The following is a 12224-nucleotide window of genomic DNA, read 5'->3' as shown; positions in this document are numbered from 1 at the left end:
AAGAGTGTGGGTGAGAGAGTGCAGCAGGAAAAAGGGAGCGCATGTGAAAGAAAAGCAGTATCCTGCCCACATGTTCTTGATGCCCACCCCCACCACCCACTTTCTCTGCTGGCCAGTGTCTCCTGTTTCTCTCTGTTGGGGCAGGCATCTCAAAGTTGTATGTGTGCAAACGAAACCCGAGGACTTGCCCTCCTGCAGTGAGCTAGAACTAAGCGAGCCCTGCCCATGGTCCCACTGGCACCTCTTGCATCGAGTGCTGTCTCATGGGGGAGGTGTTTGAATTGGCAATCCCGCTGGGAAAGCCCACCTGGTTACGTTGATTGTTTGCTGAGCGAGTTTCCTGGGTAGTATTGAACAGAGAACCCATTCCCTCCCCTGCTAAAATCCCGTGTCTCCTCTTATTTCCAGGGAACGCCATTCAGGCCTTTGGCAATGGCACAGATGTGAACCTCTCCCCCAAGAACCCTTCGCCCCCTGTCACCGTGCCCCCGAAGACCGAAAACAACCCCAATTTGCCAGATGATGTCAACGACAGCAACACCCTCTACGACACTAGCGTTATTACCACCTGCACGTCCATCCAGGTAGGACTTGGTCTGACTCCGTCTCCACCTGAGATCTGGATCTTAGCTGCAGAATCACAGGCACGGGCATACTTGGCCAGACACGTAGTTCATCTGAGGTCTCTGATGAAGAGACCCCCACCTTGGGGGGCCTCGAGAGCTGGGCTTCTCCTACCCACAGTCCAATTGGAGGATATTTCTCTGACTCGGCAGAAACAAAGTCAGTCTCTCTTGTCTTTCTTCAGGCTGGTGAGCCCACGTGAAGGCAGCAATGTCACCCTTGGGCAGCCTCTAATTAGATCTGGCATGCTTGAGTAGTTACATCTTATGTTTTCTAGTTACCACTCCATGAGACAATCAGCGGCTCAATTTCATGCTAGAGTTGCAGCACATCAGGGCCCCAATGCTGCCTTTGTGGGCACCTCGGCTCCCTTTTATGGAGAGACGTGCTCAACGGATCTGTCCTCCTCCGAAGTGGCGAGAAAGGGTGGGGGAGTAACGTGGTTGTCCGTGCTGCTCCTCCGTTTGCTGCTTGCTTACAGACAGGGGCGTGTGTGCATGTCAGGGTTCTTGCCTGGGAATCAGTTTCCAGGAGGCCAGTGCTGATTTTAGGCAGCCGCATGACCTCTGCAGAGGTCCTTTCTGGTGGCTGCTCAGGAAAAAATTAGTGGGAGCAATGAATGAGGATAGACCAAGCAGTGATAGGGCAGGTGGATTCTGCTTGAAGTGGGCCTGACCTGAAAGTCGCATTTTTCATGAGTCCACGCAGCCGCTGTTGCCTTCAGTTAAGCTACATGACTCTGCGTCAGCAGCAAATTTGGCCCATGCTGCTGCACCTGCTGCAGTGGCCCCACTCAAGATCTGCTCCAGAATCAGACTCAGTTGGTCCTTGCAAATCCATGACTGTTATTGGTATTGCTCCTGAATTACACCCATGTCAATGCAATCGGGATATAACCCGGGGTTAAAGACTTCAGGTTTTGACCTGCGGGGCCCGAGTCCTCTCTCGGTGACACCAGTGCAAATCAGGAATAGCACCATTAAGCTCATCAGGTCTGGTTCTTATGTTCATACTGGCATGGCTTCTCTGATTTCCACAGCACTACTCCAGCTTTACTTGTAAGTCAAAGCAGATTTGAGCCCACTGGAATTATACTGGGATCAAATTGCCTCGAGTCGAGTTACTTGACTGTATGCCAGGGTGAGTGAGAGCATGACTGTGTGCTCAGCTGGGACATCTTTATGCAGAGCTAGGATGCAGGTTGTGGATTAGAAGTGGGGGAAGTGGAAATCTGGCCTCCTGGGTTCCCATTTTGCTCTGTTTCTTTAGCTGTGTGATTTGGGGTGAGGGAATGGAAAAGGTTACTTTGTCTGTTGAAGCTCTGTTATTGCTGATCTTGGGAGTGCCATGCAAGTGTCCAAGTGCGCGTCCATGTGTGTCCCTGTGTCTGAGGCAGTGTGGAGTGAAGGCACACGGTCCCTCTTCAGGCACTGGGGCTCTGAAATGGGCAGGAAAGCCCAGTGAGACCATGCTACTTGCTCAGCCAGCACAGATCCCCATCTGGCCATTCCTCTATGCTCACTGTTTGAGTCGCAGAAGAATGAAAGGAAGGTGTTGAAGAGAGAGAATAGCCTAATGGCTTCATCTCCATTCCCATTGAGAGACTTCAGGTGCTTTTATACCCTTATCCAGCACTGAAAGAAGGCCTATTGTAGAATGGCTGAGAGGGGCTCCTGTTAGTGCTTTTGTTCTTCAGCTTTACCTGCTCTCTTCCAAAGCATGCTTCCTTTGCTGAGCTCACCCTCCCTTGCTCTCTTCAGCAAAGGTTCCCGTAGGAAACCTAACCTGTGTATCACTGGGCGGTCCAAAGGCTTGAAGCCTAACTGTAGCACAGGCATCTGCAATGCCTGTCCGTTACTTATTAATGGAAGCCACATGTGCTTACAATTAAAGGGATTTTCTGTGAGCTCAGGTGCTGCAAACCCCAGTGTGCCCTTGCCTATACTTGCCCGTGCTGCTCCACGGTAGCTGTTTCTTGCCTCTTTTTGCGTGGTGACACCACTACATCTATCTGTAGAGACACTTTGCCTGTTGCAGGATCTTAACTCCTCTCCAGGGCTCTTGCTGCTATCCCCACAGCCTGCAACACAGGAATATGGGTTTGAAAGGGGCATCTGGGTCACCAAGTCAAGTCCCCGTTATCTAGATATAGTGTTGTGCCTGTTCCTTGGTAGATGCTAACTTGGGGCTTAGCTTTGCTGAAGAACGAGGTGATGTGAGAGCACAGCCATCAGGAGTCATGTCAACCTTCATGGTGAAGCATGACTTTGCACTCAGAGCACACAGGGAGCAACGTGTTTAGCCTCATCATAACTGTGGCTCCAGCACCTGCCGACAGTGCTAAATACAACAAAGTCCTGCTGGACGGCGTGTCGGCTAAGATGGCTCATCAAAGTCATCATCTGACACAAGCCAACCTTCCTGTGAAGGCTTGTCTTCACTGCAGTGCTAGCTCGAGTTACCTTCACTTGAATGAACTCCTCTTCCATTACCCTCGCTGGAGTGACAGCCCTTACACTGCAAAACAAACCCAAACTGCACCCAGTTTGCATTTAGCAGCACAGCATAGCTGAGTCTGCTCTGCATCCCTAGCTCCAGCATCAGCAGAGTCTGAGCTTCAACCCATACCCAGTAACGAGCCGGTTAGCTTGAGGGCGAAGAACCACTTCACTTGAGCTTAGAGATTCTTGTGTGTAAATGGGAGTACAGGCAGCGGTTGGGTTATAGCATGGCTGGACTAGATGACCTCCTGAGGTCCCTTCCTGTCCTGGCAGCAACTACTCCTGTCCTGAGATGGATGGCTTGCAGGGTGGAATTCACCTTGCGCCATTTGAATGTCTTGCTGGGGCTGGGATTTGAGTTTTAAACGTTTGAGTTTTAAATGTGCTGCTTGTGCCGCCAGCTCTATAGGGCCTGTTACTAGGAGTTTGAAAGCATTTGTTATCCTGGGACATGGAGACCTATGGCTGTTCCTGCAGTATAGGTCATAGTCGGGTGCATCTGCTGGAAGCTTGCAGGCAGGCGGCACAGGAGTGGTGTGAACTTTGTCAGTGGGAATTGGCAGAATCTGAAGGTGTATTTGAAGAATTAGTCTCATCTACGCTGTGCAGCTCCATGGGGCAGGAGTGCGGCAGAGGCCGAGCAGCCCAGGATGAGACCGTTTTCTTTCTTCTTGCCTCGGCAAAGCCTTTCTGACAGCCCCAGTGTGTGCAAGGAGCACAGAGAGAGACTTAACGTTTCAACGCTAGACACGCTCTGAACTGCCTTCCAAGGCCCCATGCAAATGTGGGAGTCTGATAATTGCAGGGTCTGTGATCAGAATGTGAACATTTCCAAACGCCCTTGCCAGCTGGCTCTGCAAGGACAGCAGAAAGCTACAGGAGTTCAGCTCCCTCAGAACCATGCTTTGCATGCTCCGGATGGGCTGCCGTGCCTGGGGGATGAGTCGGGCTACCACGAGGACTGAACAGCCTGGTGCTTTCCTTTGCCACCAGCTAGCAAGAATGATTCGCATTGTTGAGAATCTGCTGTTGGAGCAGAAAGACAAGGGATGTGTTGGGAGGGCAGTTGGGTCTGGATTTGTCTGGCTTCTCCCCTTAATGCTCTGTTTGACTCTGGTTAAGAGCAATCAGTTGTCTGGGATGGGCATTAGTCTCTGACCTGTTGCAAGCTCTCAAGGCTGGAGCATGGGTGGTCTGTCACTGAGGGCAAGTGACTGGTAGTCAGGGCTCCTGGGTCCTATTTCTCTGAATGGCACAAATTCAGTGTGTGAGCCTGGGTAAGTTATGTCAGTGGACTCTGCCTCAGTTTCCAGATCTCTAAAATGGGGTTCATGTTATTTTGCTATCAGGCCCAGTTTCGGGCTACATGTGATCCTGAAGCCTAAGGCCCTGTGATCTCCTCGCTTAAGCGTATCCTTTGCTCTGTCTTTTGCAGGAACATGGGCAGAAGCTAAACAAGTCCAAAGAGCAGAATGTCTGCATCTCAGAGGTAAGTGGCAAGGAGCATCTTGGGGAGAGGGAAGGAGCAGACTCGGGTGCATGGATGTGTGAGCAGACGGGTGTTTTACACCAGGGGACTGATGCTTCTTGAATTTTGAAGTGCGGGAGACATACAGCTAGACAACAGTGAGCAAGCCGAGGAAATGCCCGTGATGTTTTCCCAGAGTTTCTTTCAGCCAACCATGGAGGGTGGCTGACTTTTTAGGAATTTTAGAGGGGAAAATAATAGCTCCATAGAATTTAGGGGAAAGAATGAGTTTTGAAAATTAAAAAAAAAAAAGACGATTTTGAGATTGTTTCTAACTTGAGGTCACAAGTCACCATCTGGGAACTTTCCCAGAAAAATAAGAAATATCCCATTGTTTCCCACCCCATTTTTCAGGTCAACTCTGACTTACAACTGAGTAGCCCAAATTCTCAGTGGTGATGACAATTCACCATTGAAACATCACCCAGGCCAGTGGTGGAGTCTCCATCTCTTGAACTTGGCAGGCGAAGACCGCATCCTTGCTTTTAGTCAGAACAAGTCACTAGGCATGATGGAAGAGTGACAGAGTGAACTTCTCTGGCTTGTGTTACGCAGGGAGTCAAGCTAGCAAATGCAATGGCCCCTTCTATCTTTAATACCTATGAGGAGGCTGGAACAATCTTTGGTATGGCAGCTAAACCCTTCCAATGCAAGACCCGCTCCTGATGCAGCCACACAGCTGTGCACTGAATTAACACCCTGTTTTTTCCCTCTCCACAGACACAGCTGCCCACAGACAGCATGCCAGACCCGAATACTTTTCTGGACCCAAAAGCATCCAGCAGCCGACACTCAGCCGGAGTGATCCTCTCCACTATCTCCTTCTTTCTCGTGAAACTGGCTTTATAAAGGAGAGGAACGGGGTCGAAATGGAATTGCCAACAAGACACAGACACTTGCCCACACCCACGCACACGAAAACTCTTGCAAGAATTCTCTTTCTCAACTTTTCTCCCAAGGTTTCTGCTTTTGAGGAATTAAATACACAACATCCCTTGTGCCAGACTCTTAACGCGCAAGACTAGAGCTCGGACCTGCCCCAGGAGCACTGAATACCAGATGGACGCATGTCCCAGCGGGGAAAACTGTGGCCATATTCTTTTCTTTCCCTTTTTTTTAAGGTGTTTGGGTTGTTTTGGTTTTTTTTCCTTTCCAAAGCAAGAGCCCAAAGGCTCACGACTAACAGGAATGCACACCCCCATCCATGCACACACATGTACACAGACACACATGCACACAGACACACACACGCACACAAGGGATTCGAAGCTGTGAAAGGAACTAGGGAAAACCTTTGGTGATCTACCAGAGCTTCAGCAAGGTTGGTCTAGAAGGGAAAGCTGGACAGTTCCTAGAAGGACTCTGAAATTGCAGCTGCAGTTTACAGGAAGATGGAGAGAGACCTTATTTCCCCATTTCCCCACTGCCTTCGGTTCCAATTTGCTGCTTGACAATTCTGTATGTTTGACGCCCGCCCTAGATGAAGTCTGGCATTCCTTAGCCTGGGAGATCCACATGCTGGCGTTGCAACACGTTTCCCCCAAACTGAACCGCGGTGAGATGGGGCAGCTGCTTAGGGCTGCAGCGGGGGTGCCCATACCGAAAGACTAAGAACCAACATTTCCAACGGGGCCCCTGTTCCCTACTTGGAGGCCGCATCACTGGTTCGATGGGCAAACGCTGGATCACAAAGCAGGCAGCCGGAGATCAAGAGGATTTGTTTTTGCCAGTTCTGAGGGGATGCTCTTTCGATCTTGTCATTTGTTCTTCTTTTCCACGGTTGGCAAACATTTTAAAAGCAAAAGGGAAGAAATAATCCGGCATTGTAATGTTGTCCCAACGTCTCCAATTCGTTACATCAACGGAGATCGTTTTCTTTATCCCATTGGGCTTGGGTTGGATGAAATAAACCATCCATGGAGGGAATCCTGCGGATGTTACTCTCTGTTTTTCTTTTCTTTTATATATACATATATAGTGTATGTATATAGAGACCAACTATATCTACATATATGTATGTATATACATAACCATATGCATATACTGTGTGGCTTTTTTTTTTCCTTTTTTAATTTCCTTTCTTTCCTTTTTTTAAAACGATCAAATGGCAACAACAACAAAAATGTATTATTGTAAAGTTTATTTTTTTTAATAATGTCTATAATGGAAAAAAATAAACGGAGAACAAAGGACAGAACCTTCTCTCTCCCGGCCTTGCAGGGGGCTTTGGGAATGGGAGAGAGACCAATACGCTTAACCAATGGCTCCAATAAACATAATAAGAAGCAAACAGTGTGGTTTTCCCTTCCGAGCGCCTGGTCCATGCTGTCTTCCCATGCTCTCTGAGCTGGCTGTAGCCTGCAGCCCTATCCTCTGAAGTGGGGCATGGGGCTGTACGCTCTAGTCTAGTGTCTCGCCCCCCTCCATGCAAGCTCAGCTTTCTTCTTCCGCTGTGGTCCTTGTGCTGTGCCCTACCATAAAATCCAGCCCGCTGGCTGGGAGTATAGCGTTACTCACGTTGCCTGCGCTCCTCACTCAGCAGCAATGGGCCCCACAAACTGAAAGGAATTCTCTCCCTTAGGCCCCTTCCTTACTGAACACAGATCCGAGAGGCAGAAAATCCTAGCAGTCTCCCCCAAATCCAGCCACACACACACTCAGGTCCCCTGCTCCTGCCCTCCCTCCCATGCATTCAACAAAGGCCCCGTCACTTCAGACAGGGAGGCGCATTGTTCCCGAGGCTACTTGAAATTTGACAGGTGAGAGGTTTTGTGGAGAGCAGAGAGATAATCCTCCTCGGTACCAACAATGGAAGCCAGATGCCCTATTGTTTAGCTACAAGTCCCCTGCTTCTTGCAGCAACAGAATCCTGTGCAATTACAATTCCATAATCCCTTTTTTATTACCAGGTTGTGCATCCCCAAAGGGACACCTGGCAAGAAGCTGCTGGGCTGCCTGCCTTCCACGGGGTGTTTTTAACTCCTTGCTAGTCAAGGGATGCTTAGTGGGTTAAGCTTCCTAGGAAGCACACTTCCTTGCAAGAAAAAAAGGATCATCATCCCCAAGAGAAGCTGATGGTTGGTCGTTTGCTGTGCGCTCGCCCCTTCTATAGCGAGCCGCAGCACTGTGCGTGGGACCACAACTGCAATGTCCCTCAGGACCGAGGTGGAAATTGTCTGATGCCCAGAGCTTGCACTCACTGTGCAGGGGTGGATTTTCGTACCTTAGGAGAGGCAGAGGAGCTGCACTCATGCGCTGTGCCAAAAAGTTTGGATGAATGCCTCCCTCCCCCAAAAGTGCAGATCTGTATCCGCTCAAATGGCTCCATGGCAAAATCACTCAGTGGGTCCATTTGGAAAGAAGCCCCAATGAGGAGTGTAACGTGTTTGTCAACCTTTTCTATTTTTTCATTCAAAATGACATTACCGTGAACTATTTCTCCGATGGCCACAAAGGAAAGGAAAGGGGGAGAAAAATCCACCGCTAGACCCCAAAATGGCACCTTGCTGTTCAAGTTCAAGAAAATTGTTCTTTTGACTGAAAACACATGTTCACTACAATTTTTTTTTCCCTTTTGGATCAACCCTAAAGAAATCATTTCACTACAATTTTTTTTTCCCTTTTGGATCAGCACTAAAGAAATCACCCCTGCCAATTCTTTGGACTGGCTCCCTGCCAGGACTGTGGCCAGTGGATCACGCTGCCCATCCCTGCTGGTGACTTACTGGTCACATCTGTGCAGTTTACTGGTAACTCCAAGAAGCCACCTGCCCAGCAGAGCAAGCGGGACTTAATCCCATGGGCCCAGGTACCAGCTAAGTTTGAATTCCCTATCACCGCTATCTCAGAGGCCCTGGAGGATGCCAAGAAGAACGCAGCTTAGTCCTTCAGTAGTGCACTAGAGCTAGAAGACGGGAGGTGGAGATGGATATATCCCCTTGGAAACTTGCAAAACTAAACACATTTGATATGGAAGTTGGCGAGGGGAAAATAAATATGTCACCTCTCTCACAGGAGTCACTTTGCTAACCCAGACTGCTCTTCAATACATGCGCTGTAACAGCTAAGAGAATGACAGGCAGTGTAAATAGAAAACCAGATGTGCGACGTGGTTTGGTGCTGAAAGCTATCAACAGCTTTGCAGGACCCCAGAGGAGGAGGAGAGCAGCAATCAGTTGAGTAGTATGTGGGGCTGTTAGGGCCAACTCCTGTGCTGGCTAGCAGCTGAAATCATCAGCCCTTGTGCCTGAAGAAGGACTCAAAAGAAAAAAAATGTATGGTATATGAATTAGGGCCTCTTTTTAGTGGATTGATTTTTTTTTTTTTTTTTTTTTTCCCCTTGCTTATGTTGTAATCTTTGAAGCATCCAGAGCTTGGAAAGGAATACAAATCCTGTGGCTTCAGGGCACGAGCTCACCACAAGACGGGGATCAGGAAGGAGCTGCTTTTACCAACAGGCTGCTCCACATCTACCTACAGCCTGGCTTCTTGCACCTCCCCAGCCTAATCTGATCTGACAATCCTTATGCCCCTATTTTCTGTAGGAAGGTCTTAGCTGGAGGCTCACTAACTGAGAGCTCCCTTGGTTCTCATTTAAGGACACCTGGCTCCCCAGAGTTATGCAAGCCCTAGATTTAAAAAAGGTATCAACACAAAAGAAATAGGGTTGAAAGAATCTCCCTCTTGATTTGACTCGGGTTTCATTTGCTTGGCTTCTCTAGGGTCGTGGCTTTCCCCTTTGGGGTCAGTCCTAGAGCGTGCCATGGTAGGAAAGTCTTGTTCTCTGATAGGAAAGCCACACGAGTGGAAAAAAATCCCCACTTTTTTATGGCCTCTGTGCAACATCACAAAGTGAAAAAAAGACATGAGCTCAATTCTTCCATATGCCAGGTGTTTGGCCAAGGAGACCCTGGCTGGCAGAGGTGGGGGGCTACACCTAGCTGGTGTCTGGATGGTTCTGGGTTTTGATATTGGGTGAAACAGTACAGAAGTCAGTACAGGCATATTTATTACTATGACCTGTATGGCAGTCATGCCTAGGAGGCTCTGTTATGACTCGGGGCTTTCACTGTGCTGGGCGCTGTACACGTATACAGAACCAGGGAGAGGTCCCTGCCGCAAAGATCAGATGTTTTGAGGCAGCACTACTGGCAACCTGACAGGCAATGAGCATCCTGAGGTCGATGGACGCTGCAGGCATCAGCACCTCTGTGCTTTATCCCTCTGGCTTGCTGAGACCCAGATCTTTGGTTGTTTGGGTATCACTGTAGGGCTTATCCCTGAAGAGCTGTAATCTGCAAACTCACCGATGTTTTGTAACCCAAGAGTGAAACTTAGCTGCTGGACCCATCCTTGATCTCCTCCATCAGATCTGTCTTCTACCTGATGCATGGCCCTTTATCCCTAATGGACTGACTGCTGGACATTCATTATGCGCAGGTAGCCCTGCTCTCTTCGTGCTGTTGAAATGTCTAAGTCGGAGCCCTGCGGCTGTGGCACGAAGCGTGCCGGGCCTTCCTCTGCGGCGTGTCCCCTCCATGCTGTTCCAGGAGCCCTTCAGTACGATGCACCTGCTGTGCTGCTGACTGCTGCAGCAGCCTCCGAGAGTGCACGCACTTTGCGTGAAGCTGCCAAGTGTTCCCGATTCAGCCAGGTGGAAAGTATCTGCTGTGCTGTTGAATACTCCTGGTCTGTCTAGATGCAATTATCCCTTCTCTGACTCACTCTTACATCCACACAGATTGCATGGGTGCTGCTAAATATTTATATCTGAGGTACGAATATATCGCCTGCGCTGATGAATGTGTCACTTCCATCCAGGTAGTTCACACCTCCCAGGCTGCTGTATGCCCTGGCACTTGTAGATGGCACATATTTATTGTGGGGTTGGGATAAAAATGCTGATGAGTTACCTGCAGTATCCAAGACAGCCTTGCTGAGCCTTAGATGGGTTTTTTTTAGAGGCATTGCTTTTCATCCGAGCAGGGAGTGGTTTCAGGGAGCAAAGGGCTGATAACCTTGTGCATGCTGCTATAGGACACAATGCAGGGTTTGAAGGCACCTGTTCTTTTGGGAAGCATGGGGCATGGATTTGCTCAGCTCCGTGGTCAGTCTGCCCCAATGTCCTGCCTCCAACAGCAGCTAGATGCTTCTAAAGAAAGTGTAAGAATCCTGTAACAGGCAAATAACCTATCCCCCTACTTATCTCCATGTCTCAACTTCCCCTCTAAGGGTCAAATTGCACATTACACTTAAACCATACAAGGGACACTTCAAATGCGAGTGTCTGCACTCTAAAGTTTGTTAAAACATACGTGCCCCCTGAGCATCTCTAGGTTACTTCAGGAGAGGGTTAACTGTGGCCCATGCTGCCTTGCTCAAGTTAGGGTAACTTCAGTCTGCTCTATGGAGCTGAAACAAAAAAATTGCAGTCTTTCAGCATCTCAGGAAGCACTGCTCCCAGCCCCCTACCCCAACCCAGAGCAGGGATAATGCCTAGGGGTCCTGGTTCCTAGCCACGACCCTGCTTGCCAGCTCTATAGCGGCAAATCAGAACGGTGCAGGCAAGACGTGGCATTAACATTTAACATGTGTCTGCTCACAGCATAGTCTAACTTCAAGACCACTTAACGCTTCACAGCTTTAGTATGGGGCAGGCATAACAGAGAATCATAGTGAGGGTTGGAAGGGACCTCAAAAGGTCACATCTAGTCCAATCCCCTGCTCAAAGCAGGACCATACTATACTATACTATACTATACTATACTATCCCAGACAAACATGTAACTTTAGCCTAAGAGTTAGACATTGGCTCATGTCCTGAAGCACCAGGCTCCATACCTCTTCCAGTCTTGTTTTGCTCTCATCCATCATAATGCTGGAAATTCTTGTTATCCCTCTGAACGTCCAGTTTTCTTGGAGTCTCTCTCTGTTCTTGGCTTCAGTGATGTCTTGTCCCAGGGAGTTTCACTATTTATTTACAGGTTGCATGAGACAATGTCTCCTTCTTGGGTGGGCAGCCTCGTTTCAGCTGGTGTTGCATAAAGAAACAGGCTCTTGCTTTATGGGGCGGACACCAAATGGCCCACCTTTTTGAGACCTCTGTGAGACCTGATAGCTTTCCTCTGTCTGAAAGGAGGGAGAAGGGATCATTGTCCCCTGTTCTTCGCTCCCTCTGAAGCAGCAGGGGCCAAAGTGGTGATTCGGCAGTGCAGCTTTGAAAAGGCAGCTGCTAACACCAATGCTACTTTGATGATTTCTGCACGGCTCTGTCACGATGACAAAGAGATGTCAGGTCATAGGCAGACAGTAAAGTGGAGTCTGGGTGAGAGAGGCACATTTATCCATCTCTTTAAAATAGCACACTGGGGGCTGGGATGAGTGCTCTCAGCCATTCGGAGAATGCCGTGAAGCCGCTTCAGCAAAGATGGAAGGTATCCAGCTGAATTCTTGCGCTAATCATCGGATGTGTGTTTTGTCCACTGCAAATTCCCACCCCCCTTCCTCCTTTCCTTCCTCAGTTTGTGGGTCACAAGGCATTGCAGAGCATGAGGTTTCAGATGAAATTCCTG

General features: G+C 49.0%; 1 protein-coding gene across 2 annotated transcripts in view; it reads left to right on the top strand.

Moving 5' to 3' along the window:
• GFRA2 (GDNF family receptor alpha 2) overlaps positions 1–6712 on the top strand; it is an 81166-nt gene extending 74454 nt beyond the window's left edge. Inside the window, exons 9-11 of one of the 2 annotated variants that reach the window (XM_006022983.3) lie at positions 409–584; positions 4561–4614; positions 5374–6712. In XM_006022983.3, the coding sequence (XP_006023045.1) occupies positions 409–584; positions 4561–4614; positions 5374–5502 (359 nt within the window). In that variant the 3' untranslated portion in view covers positions 5503–6712. The remainder of the gene's footprint in view (positions 1–408; positions 585–4560; positions 4615–5373) is intronic. The other variant, XM_006022984.3, reaches the window with a different exon arrangement.
• Positions 6713–12224: the final 5512 nt, after the last annotated feature.

Source organism: Alligator sinensis, unplaced genomic scaffold (assembly GCF_000455745.1).
Source record: "Alligator sinensis unplaced genomic scaffold, ASM45574v1 scaffold98_1, whole genome shotgun sequence".
NCBI lineage: Eukaryota > Metazoa > Chordata > Crocodylia > Alligatoridae > Alligator > Alligator sinensis.
Note: the sequence above shows the minus strand (reverse complement) of the source record. Positions and strands in the feature narration are given on the sequence as shown.